We start from the raw sequence: 17,194 nt of genomic DNA on the forward strand, positions 1-17,194 counted from the left end.
AGCAGGAGATAGCATCTCTCAAGCGATCATATGTGAAAAGGCTAGGAAGTTGCATGAGGATTTAATTAAAAAAATGCCTGCAACTAGTGATGATGTGAGTGAATTTAAGGCCAGCAAAGGTTGGTTTGAGAGATTTAAGAAGCGTAGTGGCATCCATAGTGTGATAAGGCATGGTGAGGCTGCCAGTTCGGACCACAAAGCGGCTGAAAAATATGTGCAGGAATTCAAGGAGTACATAGAAACTGAAGGACTGAAACCTGAACAAGTGTTTAATTGTGATGAAACAGGCCTGTTCTGGAAGAAAATGCCAAGCAGGACCTACATTACTCAGGAGGAAAAGGCACTCCCAGGACATAAGCCTATGAAAGACAGGCTTACTTTGTTGATGTGTGCCAATGCTACTGGTGATTGCAAAGTGAAGCCTTTATTAGTGTATCACTCTGAAACTCCCAGAGCGTTCAGGCAAAAGAATGTCCTCAAGGATAATTTGTGTGTGCTGTGGAGGGCAAACAGTAAGGCATGGGTCACTAGGGAATTTTTCTATAACTGGTTACACCATGCATTTGCCCCCAATGTGAAAAATTACCTAACTGAAAAGAAATTAGAACTTAAGTGCCTCCTGGTGTTAGACAATGCCCCTGGTCATCCTACAGACGTGGCAGAGCGACTTTATGGGGACATGAGCTTCATTAAGGTGAAGTTTTTGCCTCCTAATACCACGCCTCTCCTGCAGCCCATGGACCAGCAGGTTATTTCCAACTTCAAGAAACTGTACACAAAAGCTCTGTTTGAAAGGTGCTTTGTAATGACCTCAGAAACTCAACTGACTCTAAGAGAGTTTTGGAGAGATCACTTTAATATCCTCAATTGTGTAAACCTTATAGGTAAGGCTTGGGAGGAAGTGACTAAGAGGACCTTGAACTCTGCTTGGAAGAAACTGTGGCCAGAATGTGTAGACAAAAGGGATTTTGAAGGGTTTGAGGCTAACCCTGAGAATCCTGTGCCAGTTGAGGAATCCATTGTGGCATTGGGAAAGTCCTTGGGGTTGGAGGTTAGTGGGGAGGATGTGGAAGAGTTGGTGGAGGAGGACAATGAAGAACTAACCACTGATGAGCTGATAGATCAACTTCAAGAGCAAGAGGCCAGACCTGGGGAAACTGGTTCAGAGGAGGGGAGAGAGAAATTGAAGAAGTTGCCTACTACAAAGATAAAGGAAATCTGTGCTAAGTGGCTTGAAGTGCAAACCTTCATGGATGAAAATCACCCTCACACAGCTATTGCAAGCCGTGCTGGTGATTATTACACTGACAATGTTGTGAAACACTTTAGGCAAGTCATAAAGGAACGAGAGGTACAGGCCACTATGGACAGATATCTTGTGCGAAAGAAGTCCAGTGACTCTGAAGCTGGCCCTAGTGGCATTAAAAAAAGAAGGGAAGTAACCCCAGAAAAGGACTTACTACCTCAAGTCCTAATGGAAGGGGATTCCCCTTCTAAACAGTAAGAAGATAATGCTCTCCCCTCCTCCCATCCCATCAATCATCACCAGATCTTCAATAAAAGTAAGTGTCATGTAATTGTGCATGCCTTTTTCTGTTTGTGTGTATTAAAATTAACATTTCATGTGGTAAAAAAATTTTTTTTTCATACTTTTGGGCGTCTTGCACGGATTAATTTTATTTCCATTATTTCTTATGGGGAAAATTCATTCGCATAACGATTATTTCGCATAACAATTATCCCTCTTGCACGGATTAAAATCGTTAACCGGGGGTCCACTGTATTTATAAGTGTAAAAAAATAATGTTCAGCTTTATGGCAATTTCTGCTTTACAGTAGCAGCCTGGAACCTAACCTGCTGAATAAGTGGGGCCCTACTGTATTTGCCTTGTCCATCAGACTGTTGCTGCTAGCAGCCCTCTGGCTCATATATCCATCACAGCCTGGCTGATCCAGCATTTGAAGATACTTGTCCAGTTTCCTCTTGAAGACTTTTACACTCATCCCAGCAGTGTTTCTGATATCTTCTGGTAAAATTTTGAATAATCTGGGGCAACCGATGTTGATATAATGTTCTCTTATAGTGTCAACAGAACCCCCTGCTTTTCATTGGTTTTATTTGACACTTCCTCCCATATCTTTCACTCCGGAAAGTTATGGCAGTGTAAAGATTTGTCCCTAGGCCCTCAAGTACTTTCCACGTATATATTTTCCTGTATCCTGCTTCTCCACTCCAGGAAGTATATATTTAGGACCCTGAGGTGTTCCCAATAATTTAAATGCTTTATTGGCTCTATGTGGGCCATAAATGATAACTGTATCTGCTCCAGTTCTGGTATCTCCCTCACCCTGAACAGGGGTCTCAACACTAAACAATACTTTAAACAAGAGAGCAGAAGCAATTTGGCATTATTTCCCTTGTTTTCAAAGTTCTTGTTATCCATCCTGTCATTTTCCTGGCTCTTATGACATTTACCTTATTATGTTCTTTGAAAGGAAAGTCAGCCAACATTATTACTCCCAGGTCTTTCATGTGTTCCTTTCATTCTATTTAGAAGCAAAAATATGAATACAATGGAACCTCAGTTTTCGTGATTCATCTGTTCGAAAAAGTCTGATGAAAACCCGAATCGTACAAAAGCTGAAGCAATATTTCCTATAAGAAATAATGTAAATCCAATTAATCCATTCCAGACACCCAAAAATATTAACAAAAAATACATTTGATAGAGACTAACTAATGAGAAATAAATATAAATGACTAATGAAATGGATAAATGAACATTTAACATCACTTTTATCTTTACTGAAGACTCTTGTTGGCGTATGGAAGACAGCGAGGAGGGGAAGAGGGAGGAGGAGAGGTTATTGTTTGGAAAGGGAATCCCCGTTCATAAGGAATTCAGGTATCAAGACCCTATCCGGGGTTACTTCCCTTCTTTGTCTTTTACTGGCACTAGGATCAGCTTGAGAGTCACTGGACCCCTGTCACAAAAAAAATCTGTCCAAAGAAGTCTGTTTCTGGCATCTCTTTAAGATTTGTCTAAAATGGGACAAGGCACTGTCACTGAACATACTACAGACACGGCTTGCAACAGCTTTGTTAGGGTGATATTTCATCACAAAACTTAGCAACTTATTCCACTTTGCACACATGCCCTTAATCACTGAAGAAGGTACATTCACTCCTCTCTCTTCCTCCTCCTCTGAAGCAATTTCCTCAGCTGTAGTCTGCTGCAGTCCCAGTTGAAGGTCTTGCAGCTCTTCTGTGGTTAGCTTTTTCCTGTGGTCGTCCACAAACTCTTCCACATCCTGGCCACTCACATCCAACCCCATGGACTTCCACAAAGACACAATAGATTCCACAACAGGCATAGGGTTATCAGGGTCAGCCTCAAACCCTTCAAAATTCTTCTCAAGAACACATTCTGGCCCAATTTTCTCCAAGCAGAGTTCATCATCCTGGAAGTCACTCCCTGCCAAGCCTCATCTATAAGGCTTATGCAATTGAGGATATTGAAGTAATTCCTCCAGAGCCCTCTTAAGTGTCAACTCAGTGTCCCGAGGTCACTTCAAAGCACCTTTGAAACATTGCTTTGGTGTAGAGTTTTTTGAAGCTTGATATGACCTGCTGGTTCATGGGCTGGATGAGAAGAGTGGTATTAGGGGGCAAGAACTTCACTGTGATGAAACTAAACTCCTCCAACAAATAGTCTTCCAAGCCTGGAGGATGAGCAGGAGCATTGTCCATTACCAGGAGGCACTTGAGTGGCAACTGATTTTCCAGGCAGTATTTCTTCACACTCGGGCCAAAAACTTCATTGACCCACTCAATGAAAACTTGCCTCGTGACCCATGTCTTACTGTTAGCCTTCTACATCACACACAATTTACTCTTGATGACATTGTTTTTTCTTGAACACTCATGGATTTTCAGAGTGATACACCACTAGCATTACCACAGAACAAAAGAGTTAGCCTATCCTTCATTGGTTAGTGTCCTGGTAGTGCCTTTTCCTCCTGCATGATGTAGGTCCTCTTTGGTATTTTCTTCCAAAAGAGGCCTGTTTCGTCACAATTGAAGATTTGTTTGAGGAGGAATCCTTCAGCCTCTACATACTCCTTGAATTCATCAACGAATTCTTCGGCCCCATGTTTGTCCAAACTTGCAGCCTCGCCATGCCTTACCACACTGTGTATGCCAGTTCGCTTCTTGAATTTGTCAAACCAGCCTACACTGGCCTTAAATTCACTAACAGCAGCACTCGTTCCAGGCATTTTCTTTGTGAGAACCACATGGAACTGTCTTCCCTTCTCGCAAATTATCGCCTCCAAAACACTATCTCTTGCTAACTCTTTTTTGTTGATCCACACCAACAACAACTTCTCAATATCTTCGATTACTTGCGATCTCTGTTTCATTAGCACATTTACCCCTTTTGCAACATCAACTTCCTTAATTTCTTTTTTCTTCACTAGGATGGAACTGATAGTTGATGCAGACTTCCCGTACATCCTGAAAACGACCTTGAAGTTAAGCTCAAAGTAGCGGAAATGTTCGATTTTTACCAATCTTCAAGAGTAAGCAAATCACACCACAAGTCTAATACACGTCATCTGGGGAGTCTAATATTCTTTCACTAGTGCACTGATATTATTTATACCATTTTTACAATAATGCAGTAGTCTGCATGACAGTAAATTTTGTATTTTTTGTATGAATAAAAAATCAAAATAGAAAGCAATAGTAATATAAGAGGGGCCTAGAGATGTGACTAATGATCATAGGACATGTTATTTTAGCGCCAAGAATGTCTACATTGTTTATTCTGGACCTTATTTTGAAACTGGCATCTTTTATAATTTGTGTGAAATTTGCCAAATTGCCAATTTCTGACTACTGTATTGGGTAGTTCAAATTGGTAAATGGGCAGTTTCTTGTACTCAATTGATAGAAAAAATGGAGTTCTAAAGAAATAGCTATGAGTTTGGTCAACTTCTTCTTTTTCTTATGACCAGAGCTTTGGTAAGATGGGTAAGGAAGAAGGATGGGTAAGGATAGAAATATTGGAAAAGGGTGGGAGGGGGGAGAGAGGTAGGACATAAAAGGTAAGTGGCCCAATCACTTTGGTGTAATTTAAAAAGTGTATGTGGAATAATAAAATATTCTTGAAGGGGTATAATACTAACCCATCGGAGTCACATAGATATAACAGATATATAAGTACATGACTCTGAATTGGTAGTAAATATAAAAGTTGCAATTGCTTTTTTTTTTTTTTTGCGATTGCACAATGGATATTTAAACGACAATGAAGGCAATAATTTTCTGGCTAGTTTATAAAGAATTACTTGACACATTAGCTTCTTACAAGGTGGTGTCCTGCCATAGTAAATGTAGCATAATTTTAACAGTAGAATGTTATACAAGATGTCTCCCTAATTGGGGGCGATGATTTTCTTAGTAAACATAGAAGGGTTCTGGTGTTACCCAATCATCTTCATCTGCAGGGAGGCTGCTCAAGATCATTAGTCGATGGTAATCGTCTTTATGGATAAAACGACAGACCCTCTGTGGGAGAGTCATTCTTTGAGTCCTGTGAGGAGTATTGATGATATAATCCGTGGTATTTTCAACTTGGAGAGGATGTTCTCTATCTGGCATGTAGAGTTCTTGCATTGCATAGAGTCGTTTCTTCTTCAGGGTGTCAAGGCGCACATTTAAGGCAGTAATATCTTGTTGTACATGTAAATCTGCCATTTTAACTCTCTCTCTCCTCCTGGTGCCCGTAATGAAGCAGAGAGCTCTATTCTGGACCCGTTACAACCGTAGCATGTTGGTCTTTGTTGTTAATGACATTGGGACACATGGGTATTTGAGTATAGGTCTTATTATCATTTTATACAGATGTTTTTTGACATGTGGAGGGGCTTGATTAAATCTAAAGAGACTGTTAAGACCAGCTTTGGCTATGTTGATCTTTTTATTTACATGAGATGTTGAGTGGAGCAGCCTGTCTATTTCATATCCCAAGATCTTGTTAGGGTTTCTAATGGCTACAGGTGTACCTCTGATGGAGATACCCCTTTTAACTTCGATGGTTGATACAAAACATCCTATCGTGGTCAACTGGAACAATGGAATTGGCCAAAAACAGGGCTCAAAGTCAGCAAGATTGCCGTTGCGTATATGTCACTGAGACCGCTAACTTCGCGGGAGCGTAATTCCCTGAGTTTCCGACCAAATTTCTTACTTTTGGTGTCATTACCATCGGGAAAAGATTCTCTATTATTTCATAAGAATTTTTTTTTTTTCAAAAAATTTTGCGACATAGAATGAGTTTCAGAAAGGGGCTTGCGACAGTCAAAGGGTTAAATGATGCCTTACAAGCTGATATTGGAAATGAATTCACCTTCGTAATAGATGAAAATAGACATATTAGTAACTAAATTACTGAATACAGTTATTAGGTATTATGAGAGAAAGCAGCAAAGTGTGGTTATTTATTTAGACCTAACTGAACTGTGTGATTGCAGAGTTGATGCAATATATGCCTGGTAAAGGGTTAATAGGAATCCTTGAAAAATAATGAACTTGAGCTGCCAAGAGATCTTTACACTTGGCATTGATAATTCTTCTGCTATGACCAATGTGAACAAAGAGTATACAAAATTAAAATCATAAGTTTTTCGTATGATACTAGTTCAATGTGTGCGTGTCCTTCCCTTCAACTTACTGTGTCTCATGTTGCAGCCTGGTGTCTGCCAAGGAACTTGGCCTTTATGATCAGAAAAACGTACACAGAACTGGTTCTCCCATTCCTCAGTTCACCAAACCAGGTACAGGAGGGTGCCACTTTATGGCACATTGCTTTACATCGATTCGCTAACAGAGACATTTCAAATTATAGCCAAAAGTTTGTTTATATGGCTCCCTGTTTCACTATTACAGCAACTGGGCACCAATCTGTTCATTTACATCCTCCGTGAGCTCTACATCTATCAATTACGTCTGGAAACTTTTCAAAATTTCCAGTGTTTTAACCCTCTGACTGTTTCGGTCGTATATACAGTGGACCCCCGCCTTACGATATTAATCCATTCCTGAGAGCTCATTGTAAGCCAAAATTATCGTAAGGCGAATTAATTTTCCCCATACAAAATAATGGAAATCCAATTAATTCGTTCCTGACACCAATTTGAACTACCCAATAAAGTGGTCAGAAATTGGCAATTTGGCCAATTTCACACAAAATATAAAAGATGTCGATTTCAAAATAGGGTCCAGAATAAACAATGTAGACATTCATGACACTAAAATAACATATCCTCTGTTCATTAGTCACGTCTCTAGGCCCCTCTTATATTACTATTGCTTTCTATTTTGATTTTTTATTCATACAAAAAATACAAAATTTACTGTTATGCAGACTACTGCATTATTGTAAAAATCATATAAATAATATCAGTGCACTAATGAAAGAATACAGTGGTCCCTCATTTTTCGTAATTAATCCGTTCCTGGAGGAGCTACTATAAACGAAATTTACGATTTGCGAATCAATTTTCCCCATAAGAAATAATGTAAATACAATTAATCCGTTCCTGACACCTAGAAGTATTAAAACAAAAAAATTTTTTACATGAAATATACATGTAGTACATAAACAATGCAATGGGAAATGATGAATGAAACATTAACAGCATAACACTTACCTTCATTTCAGATTTTTCTTAGTGTATGGGTGACTGGAGGAGGAGAGAGATTGGATTGTTTACAGTTTGGAAGGGGAATCCCCTTCCACAACACCTCAGGTACCAATTGCTTCTCTGGGGTTGCTTCTCTTCTCTGTTTCTTAATGCCACTAGGACCACCTTGAGAGTCACTCTAGTCCTGTCTCGCAAAGTAACTGTGGAAAGAGCTCTGTTTCTGGCGTCTCTTTAACACTTCCCTAAAATGGCCCAAGACTTTGTCACTGTACATATTTCCCACCTTCTTTACCACAGGCTTGGCACTAGGAGCTTTCTTTGGAGCCATGGTAGCTTATTTAGTACTTGCAAGCACTAAAATGAGTGGAATATTATGAAATATTTCGTAGGAGCACTTGAGGGGACCTTCACTCACTGGTAAACAATGCCAGACTGGCTGGGTAGGGAGGCCTCCCCGGCTCACACTGTGCGTATGCGTCCCAGACGAACTACTATTTGCGAGTCAACCTATGAAAAGCGAGTCCATGTTTATACGAAAATACCCCTATGATTCGCGAAATTTACGATTGCCGAGAACTACGAAAAGCGAGGGACCACTGTATTAGACTCCCCAGTTGATGTGTATTGGACGTGTGGTGTGATTTGCTTACTCTTGAAGATTGGTAAAAATTGAACATTTCCGCTACTTTGAGCTCAATTTCAAGGTCGTTTTCATCGTGAAACTAATCAAAATCATCTCTATTTCTGCAATATGTTTTCCATTTTATCACGTGAGACCATGAAAATGAGAATACAACTATAAATACTATACGAAAATACACCTCAAAATCGGTGTTTTAATCCAAAAAAAATGGTTGGAGTTTTTTTGTCTCATTATGCACTGCGTGCTGCAGGATTTTTTTTTATGTGGTGCACACTGACCACATAGACCCATTCTCTCACATGTGCGCCTACCAGCTTTCTCCTGCTTGATTTGAAGCCGCTAGAATTATTGAGTATATATACGTCTGAAACACTGGCTCGTAAAACGTATATATATGACCAAAACAGTCAAAGGGTTAAATATGGTGCAAGTACTTTGGAAAAACTGCACTACACTTTGCCTTCCCAAATTTAAGATTCTTGCATCCTAAGTTATCAACAAAATGTTCTTTACTAAGGTCAATGAAATGGTCAACAACTCATAATGAACAATGTTCACCTGTGAGAAAAAAAACATATTTTCCTCTGTTTCTCATACATCATCATTCAGTTTTCAAACTGAAGCATTAACTGTCCTAAGTGTATTGAATGCTTCTTCAGCTTTCTTGTGCTTCATGGCATTTTTTATGTCTTTCTATCTTAATTTAGCTACCACTGAACATTTGCAGTACTTACAAAAACATTTTGTATCGTTTCCTAATACAGTGGACCCCCGCTTAACGATCACCTCCCAATGCGACCAATTATGTAAGTGTATTTATGTAAGTGCGTTTGTACGTGTATGTTTGGGGGTCTGAAATGGACTAATCTACTCCACAATATTCCTTATGGGAACAAATTCGGTCAGTACTGGCACCTGAACATACTTCTGGAATGAAAAAATATCGTAAACCGGGGGTCCACTGTACTTTCATTAACTATTTTTTTATTCTCAATTCAGAAATCACTCCCTATGAAAGCAAAAGACTGGGCAGATGGTGCAATATACCCCTAATGAAAAGTAGGAGCGCCATTAGTACACGAAAAGAAAGCACAAATAAGTGTTCGGTGCACAAGGCTGTTCAACATTGTGGTTCGTACATTGGACTCCGTGCGGCCAGCAGTAACAGCCTGGTTGATCAAGCCCTGATCCACCGGGAGGCCTGGTTAAGGACTGGGCCATGGGGGGCGTTGACCCGCAGAACACTTTCAAGGTAGACTTCAGGTAGGTAGTCATTGGACTTGGAAATGCTGATTATACAGTGGTACCCGAGTTGCATACATAATTCGTTCCAGAAGGTTGTTCACGTGTCGTTATCGAACAAATTTGCTCCCAAAAGGAATAATGTAAATTGAATTAGTCCATTTCAGACCCCCAAAAATACACTTACAAAAGTACTTACAATAATACACTTACATAATTGTTCGAGTTGGGAGCAGTACGAAAGTCGGGGTACCACTGTATTTCTTGCTCATAATGAATAATTAGGACAAGAATAGGGCAAGCATAATAGTGTGCAAGGGTGATGGACACAACACATGCAAGAGTCTAAACAGAACTGGTGAGGTGGTAGAGTTGTAGAACACAGACATCACATCACATACTTCCATCACACCAAGATATCCATCTGGTACATAATCTAGACAGTCTGCTGATCAGGGGCTAAACCATACTGGACCTGTCTTCTAATAACCAGAAGGCTGGAATCATTACCTAGTATAGCTTTATTTTCTTTTTTTAATTTAGGTTCTAGTTAATCACATACATATATATATATATTTACTACATACTTGACTAGGTTTCAAAAAACATTATTTTGAAAAAAAAGAATAAAAAAAAAGAGCTAAATTTAGTTAAAAACACTAATATAGCACTACCACAAAAATTATAAAAAATAAGCTCTAAAGAGGAGCAAAAAATGCTAAGTCTAGCATGTAAAGTGTCAAGTTAGTGACTCTAGTGCGATAATACAGTTCAGATGCCCCTCCCAACTGAAAATGTCCCCACCCCTCATTCAAAGTGCAGACACTGTGCTTCCGACCTCCAGGGCTCAAGTCTAGCTAACTAGTTTCCGTGAATCCCTTGGTTAAAGGACTTACCTGGCTGAATGGAATTTAGTAAGGCTTATAATCACACTTATTAAGTGTCAATGAACATACCAGTAAGATAAGATAATACATGATTTATTCAGATTTTTAACCTGGAGGGTCAGCCACTCAGACTAGCCGAACAAAGTTAGTGCATCATGAAGGACTGTCTGTCTTATTTCTCTGGTCAGAGAAATAGCAAGCATCGAACTTAAGCTAAAAGAATCCTTTAGGAGTCAGGAATCGCGGGAAGAACTAAAAGCCATAAATGAAATCGAAAGAAACCCAAAGTATTTCTTCTCCTATGCCAAATCAAAATCGAGAACAACGTCCAGTATTGGGCCCCTACTTAAACAAGATGGGTCCTACACAGATGACAGCAAGGAAATGAGTGAGCTACTCAAGTCCCAATATGACTCAGTTTTTAGCAAGCCGCTAACCAGACTGAGAGTCGAAGATCAAAATGAATTTTTTATGAGAGAGCCACAAAATTTGATTAACACAAGCCTATCCGATGTTATCCTGACGCCAAATGACTTCGAACAGGCGATAAATGACATGCCCATGCACTCTGCCCCAGGGCCAGACTCATGGAACTCTGTGTTCATCAAGAACTGCAAGAAGCCTCTATCACGAGCCTTTTCCATCCTATGGAGAGGGAGCATGGACACTGGGGTCGTTCCACAGTTACTAAAAACAACAGACATAGCCCCACTCCACAAAGGGGGCAGTAAAGCAACAGCAAAGAACTACAGACCAATAGCACTAACATCCCATATCATAAAAATCTTTGAAAGGGTCCTAAGAAGCAAGATCACCACCCATCTAGAAACCCATCAGTTACACAACCCAGGGCAACATGGGTTTAGAACAGGTCGCTCCTGTCTGTCTCAACTATTGGATCACTACGACAAGGTCCTAAATGCACTAGAAGACAAAAAGAATGCAGATGTAATATATACAGACTTTGCAAAAGCCTTCGACAAGTGTGACCATGGCGTAATAGCGCACAAAATGCGTGCTAAAGGAATAACAGGAAAAGTCGGTCGATGGATCTATAATTTCCTCACTAACAGAACACAGAGAGTAGTCGTCAACAGAGTAAAGTCCGAGGCAGCTACGGTGAAAAGCTCTGTTCCACAAGGCACAGTACTCGCTCCCATCTTGTTCCTCATCCTCATATCCGACATAGACAAGGATGTCAGCCACAGCACCGTGTCTTCCTTTGCACATGACACCCGAATCTGCATGACAGTGTCTTCCATTTGTGACACTGCAAAGCTCCAGGCGGACATCAACCAAATCTTTCAGTGGGCTGCAGAAAACAATATGAAGTTCAACGATGAGAAATTTCAATTACTCAGATATGGTAAACATGAGGAAATTAAATCTTCATCAGAGTACAAAACAAATTCTGGCCACAAAATAGAGCGAAACACCAACGTCAAAGACCTGGGAGTGATCATGTCGGAGGATCTCACCTTCAAGGACCATAACATTGTATCAATCGCATCTGCTAGAAAAATGACAGGATGGATAATGAGAACCTTCAAAACTAGGGAGGCCAAGCCCATGATGACACTCTTCAGGTCACTTGTTCTATCTAGGCTGGAATATTGCTGCACACTAACAGCACCTTTCAAGGCAGGTGAAATTGCCGACCTAGAAAATGTACAGAGAACTTTCACGGCGCGCATAACGGAGATAAAACACCTCAATTACTGGGAGCGCTTGAGGTTCCTAAACCTGTATTCCCTGGAACGCAGGAGGGAGAGATACATGATTATATACACCTGGAAAATCCTAGAGGGACTAGTACCGAACTTGCACACGAAAATCACTCACTACGAAAGCAAAAGACTTGGCAGACGATGCACCATCCCCCCAATGAAAAGCAGGGGTGTCACTAGCACGTTAAGAGACCATACAATAAGTGTCAGGGGCCCGAGACTGTTCAACTGCCTCCCAGCACACATAAGGGGGATTACCAACAGACCCCTGGCAGTCTTCAAGCTGGCACTGGACAAGCACCTAAAGTCAGTTCTTGATCAGCCGGGCTGTGGCTCGTACGTTGGTTTGCGTGCAGCCAGCAGCAACAGCCTGGTTGATCAGGCTCTGATCCACCAGGAGGCCTGGTCACAGACCGGGCCACGGGGGCGTTGACCCCCGGAACTCTCTCCAGGTAAACTCCAGGGAAACGTAACATATAAACATGATAAATATACCCACAGTAGAATAAATTAACATAAATATGAGATCTTTTCAAGTCAGCTTGCAGGAGTGAACTAAAACCATACGCATTCGGCTGGTTTGTTTACATAACTCAAGTCTGTCCTCTCTCATGTACTAATTCTAATTCTAATTCTAATTCTCTCTCTCTCTCTCTCTCTCTCTCTCTCTCATTTATTCGTTCAATCTCGTTTGCTCATCTCTCACCCTACATTAAGACAACAAATATTTTAAGGAAAGTAACAGGTGTACTGTAAATGCATTTTATAGCTCTAGGATGCTTTAAATGACTAGTACGTATATAATGTGTTGGTGGGGTGGCCAGATGAGGTTACAATACCTACCACACTATTCAATACCTACCTACCCTACTATTCACCTTGCACACTATATTAAGACCATTAAGACAACAAATATTTTAAGGTACATAATGTGTGTACACTACATGCATTTTATTGCTCTAGGGCTCTTTAAATGCCGAAGTATATTATGTGTGGGTGGGGTGGCCTGGCTGGCTACCATACCTACCACACCTAACTTCTTACAATAAACACTACTCACTTCTCACCCTACATTAAGACTACAAATATTCTGAGGTGAGTGTACTGTGTGTGTATTTTACTTTGTATTGTTTTTTAATGCCTTGTTCCATTCCTGACTTAATATATGTTAGTGTAAATTTATTATCTGACATTTGTAAATGGAAACAAATGGCATTCTGCTTTCCGGCGATGTCCATTTTCCTGCAGTAGCCTGGAACCTAACCTGCTGTATAAGTGGGGCCCTAATGTATTTTATTATCCAAGAAATAGAGAAAATCTATTTTTGTGGTATGAAATCAAAACAGAAAGCAAATGTAATATAGGAGAGGCCTAGGATTAATGATCGGAGGAAATACTGATTTAGTGCCATGAATGTCTACAGCAAAATTGACCAAATCAAATTCTGTGCAATTTATAGGGTAGCTGTAATAGTTAAATTAGCAGTTTCTTGTCCTCAATTGATAGGACGGAAAGCATACTAGCAAATTATTTAAGAACTTGGTTAAACTGAGTAATGAAATTGGCTTAAAATAGAAATTGCAGATGCATAAATTGTGCCCAGACTGCTATGTTTGCACCTGCATAATTCTGAAAGTTCTCCATCACATTTCATACTTTTGGTGTCATTATTGTAAGAAAAAGATTTTTTACCATTTAAGAAGAATTTAAAAACAAAAAGTGGACACACAGCAATAATAATTTTAGGGGTCTGCGAGGTGAACAGGTGTAAGGAAATATGCTCAATGTTTCCACGAGGATACTTGTGGCTTGGTTGGTAGCGTCTCAGGTGAAATACTGAGGGTCGGGGAGCAATCCCCAGCACTGGTGAAATGTTGGGTATGTTTCCTTACATGTGTCTGGTGTCCCTGGTCACCTCGCAGTAAGAAGGTACCCAGGTGTTAGCCCACTATTGTGGGTCGCATCCTGGGGTACAAGATTAAAGGAGCCCACTGGAAATAGGACAAACAGTTCCTGATGACAAACTGATTTTAGTGGGTTATCCTGAGTAGTTAACCCTCCGGGTTAAAAATCCGAAAATTAAAATTTTATGTCTGTGGCGTGGGGAAGTAATCAGGTTTCAGCCAAGGGCGGGGAGGGTAGCTCACATTCTTTGGATCATGAGCACTTCGGCAGCAGCATTTCATCCCCCGCCCGGTCCGGTGGCCTGGTGGCTAAAGTCCCGCTTCACACACGGAGGGCCCGGGTTCGATTCCCGGCGGGTGGAAGCATTCGACGTTTCCTTACACCTGTTGTCCTGTTCACCTAGCAGCAAATGGGTACCTGGGTGTTAGTCGACTGGTGTGGGTCGCATCCTGGGGGACAAGATTAAGGACCCCAATGGAAATAAGTTAGACAGTCCTCGATGATGCACTGACTTTCTTGGGTTATCCTGGGTTGCTAACCCTCCAGGGTTAAAAATCCGAACGAAATCTTATCTCTTATCTTATCCCAACCACCAAGTTCTTTATGGAACTTTACGGTTGGTTATAGGAAGATATACTTGTCATTCCCCAAACAAGACACTAAGCTCACCAATCATTCTTTTACTTCTTAACTCACTTTATATTTTCCTTTGTACACCAGTGTCTTGATAGCGCCTTCTTTGTTCTCATAGCGTCTCAATATTTTACTGGCTTCTTTGTATAACCGAGGCACTGGTACAGAATGTTGTGGCTTTGTGTCCATCTTGTTGTTCTTGTTGTTGAAGGTTATGAGGGCCACCACAGCTCACTACTCTCAGTCCCCCTCTAAATGCTGAGCATTTCGGGCAAATTAGGTCAGTTTTGTCCCAGGATGTGACCCACACCTGTCGACTAACACCCAGGTACCTATTTTATACTGATGGCTAGTGAGGGGTGAACATGGACAGCAGGTGTCTTATGGAAACACGTCCTAATGTTATCCAGTGGTACCGGAGATTCGAACTCCAGACCTCAGTGTGTGAGCTGAGTGCACTACCCATCTAAGTCTACATAAATAACTCATTAAGTAAATAAGTAAGTTTATTCAGGTATAGGTACACATAAATACTGTTACATAAATAAATTATCATACATAGCATATGTGTAGATTACCTAGGATAACCCAAGAAAGTCAATGTGATTTATTTCCATTGCGGTCCTTGTAAGATAAGATAAGATAAGATTTCGTTCGGATTTTTAACCCCGGAGGGTTAGCCACCCAGGATAACCCAAGAAAGTCAGTGCGTCATCGAGGACTGTCTAACTTATTTCCATTGGGGTCCTTAATCTTGTCCCCCAGGATGCGACCCACACCAGTCGACTAACACCCAGGTACCTATTTGCTGCTAGGTGAACAGGACAACAGGTGTAAGGAAACGTGTCAAATGTTTCCACCCGCCGGGAATCGAACCCGGGCCCTCCGTGTGTGAAGCGGGAGCTTTAGCCACCAGACCACCGGGTCATTATTATTTAATTATTACATTATTATTTAAACAGTAAAATGGAGATATATTAGGAATAAGGTAAACCGAGTTATTTATATTTACATCAAAGATTAGATTAGATTTTGCCACCGAGGTGGCTAGTTTATTGTGCACTCCATATCAATCCTGTGGACGGTAGCAAGAGTATATGGATACATAAAAGGCCCAGGGACTAGGCCCCAAAAGGGTTAACAAGTGTACATCAAAGAGGGGATAGATTACAGTAATAGGTACACATTTACTAGCTCTCAAAACTTTGCTGCCCAGCCCCTGGACCTATTATGTACCTCTAATTTAAACCTAGAAGTTGATTGATCACGTTGACCCTGATCTAAACCTCCATAATCTGACACCCAATCAAAACCTATTGGAAAGTAACTGCCTTTATTACACAGCAACACAAGCCAGCACTATCCTAAACAATGCTAAAAGTCTATCAGTACTTAACTACTACATCAGGTACTTAAGCAAACACTATGATGACCTCCTGGCACTCCTTGAATCGCTAAAGACACCCTTCTCCTGCATTATTCTTACTGAGACCTGGCTTAAGCAGGACACAATAGATATCTACCCTCTACCAGGATACACAGCAATTCACAACTGCAGACCAAACCAAGTTGGGGGTGGTATTGCAATCTATTACTCTAACCAATTATCTTTTATTAGCACCACTTGCTTTAGTGATGAATATGGGGAATACATTTTTGCTAATTTTACTGTAAAAAACCTTAAGACACCTATAACAATCGGTGCCATTTACCGGATACCTCACACAAACATCCCAAATTTCAGTGAGAAATTAAAGTCACTAATAACAAACAGACAAATGAATAAGCACCACCTTCTCTTAGCTGGAGACTTCAACATCAACCTTGGCTTACTAGATGATCAGCCTGTAACTGATTTCATCAACAATATGAACAACACACTTCTCATACCAACAATAACTAAACCAACCAGGCTCACTGAGACAAGTGCAACCATAATAGACCACATATGGACCAATATCCTAGCCCCCCTTAAATCAGGGATAATCACAGATAGCACTACAGACCACTACCCTACCTTCCTCCCGACAAACATTAGTAAACCACCACTTGAATTCAACAAAGTCTCATTTAGACTCCATGACGAGGCCTCAATAAGGAAGTTCACAGCTGACCTAGAGATTGTTGACTGGCCTACAGAATTCTCCAAGGCCAATGGTATTGATGACTGGACAGACATTTTTCTTAACAAATTACTTAGACTATACAACAAACATTGTCCTATAAAAACGAAACAGATCACAAACAAACGGCTTGGTTGCCCATGGCTAACCAGTACCATTCTGAAATCCATTGACAAGAAACACCAATATGAAAAGCAATATAGACAGGGCTTAATACACAAAGATATTCTTAAACACTATTCATCAGCTCTCACCAAAGTAATAAAGAAAGCCAAACAACTATACTACTCCAGTAGATTCACAGACACTAGAGGAGATATAAAA

At 40.5% G+C, this 17,194-nt stretch overlaps 1 protein-coding gene across 2 annotated transcripts in view; it reads right to left on the reverse strand.

The window, feature by feature from the left end:
- The window catches only part of Nsun5 (Nop2/Sun-like domain containing protein 5), a 140,156-nt gene extending 125,055 nt beyond the window's left edge, over positions 1–15,101 (reverse strand). Inside the window, exon 1 of one of the 2 annotated variants that reach the window (XM_070083406.1) lies at positions 14,811–15,101. In XM_070083406.1, coding sequence (XP_069939507.1) covers positions 14,811–14,936 — 126 coding nt within the window. In that variant the 5' untranslated portion in view covers positions 14,937–15,101. The remainder of the gene's footprint in view (positions 1–14,810) is intronic. The other variant, XM_070083405.1, reaches the window with a different exon arrangement.
- Positions 15,102–17,194: the final 2,093 nt, after the last annotated feature.

This window comes from Cherax quadricarinatus, chromosome 9, assembly GCF_038502225.1.
Source record: "Cherax quadricarinatus isolate ZL_2023a chromosome 9, ASM3850222v1, whole genome shotgun sequence".
In the NCBI taxonomy this organism is placed as follows: domain Eukaryota; kingdom Metazoa; phylum Arthropoda; class Malacostraca; order Decapoda; family Parastacidae; genus Cherax; species Cherax quadricarinatus.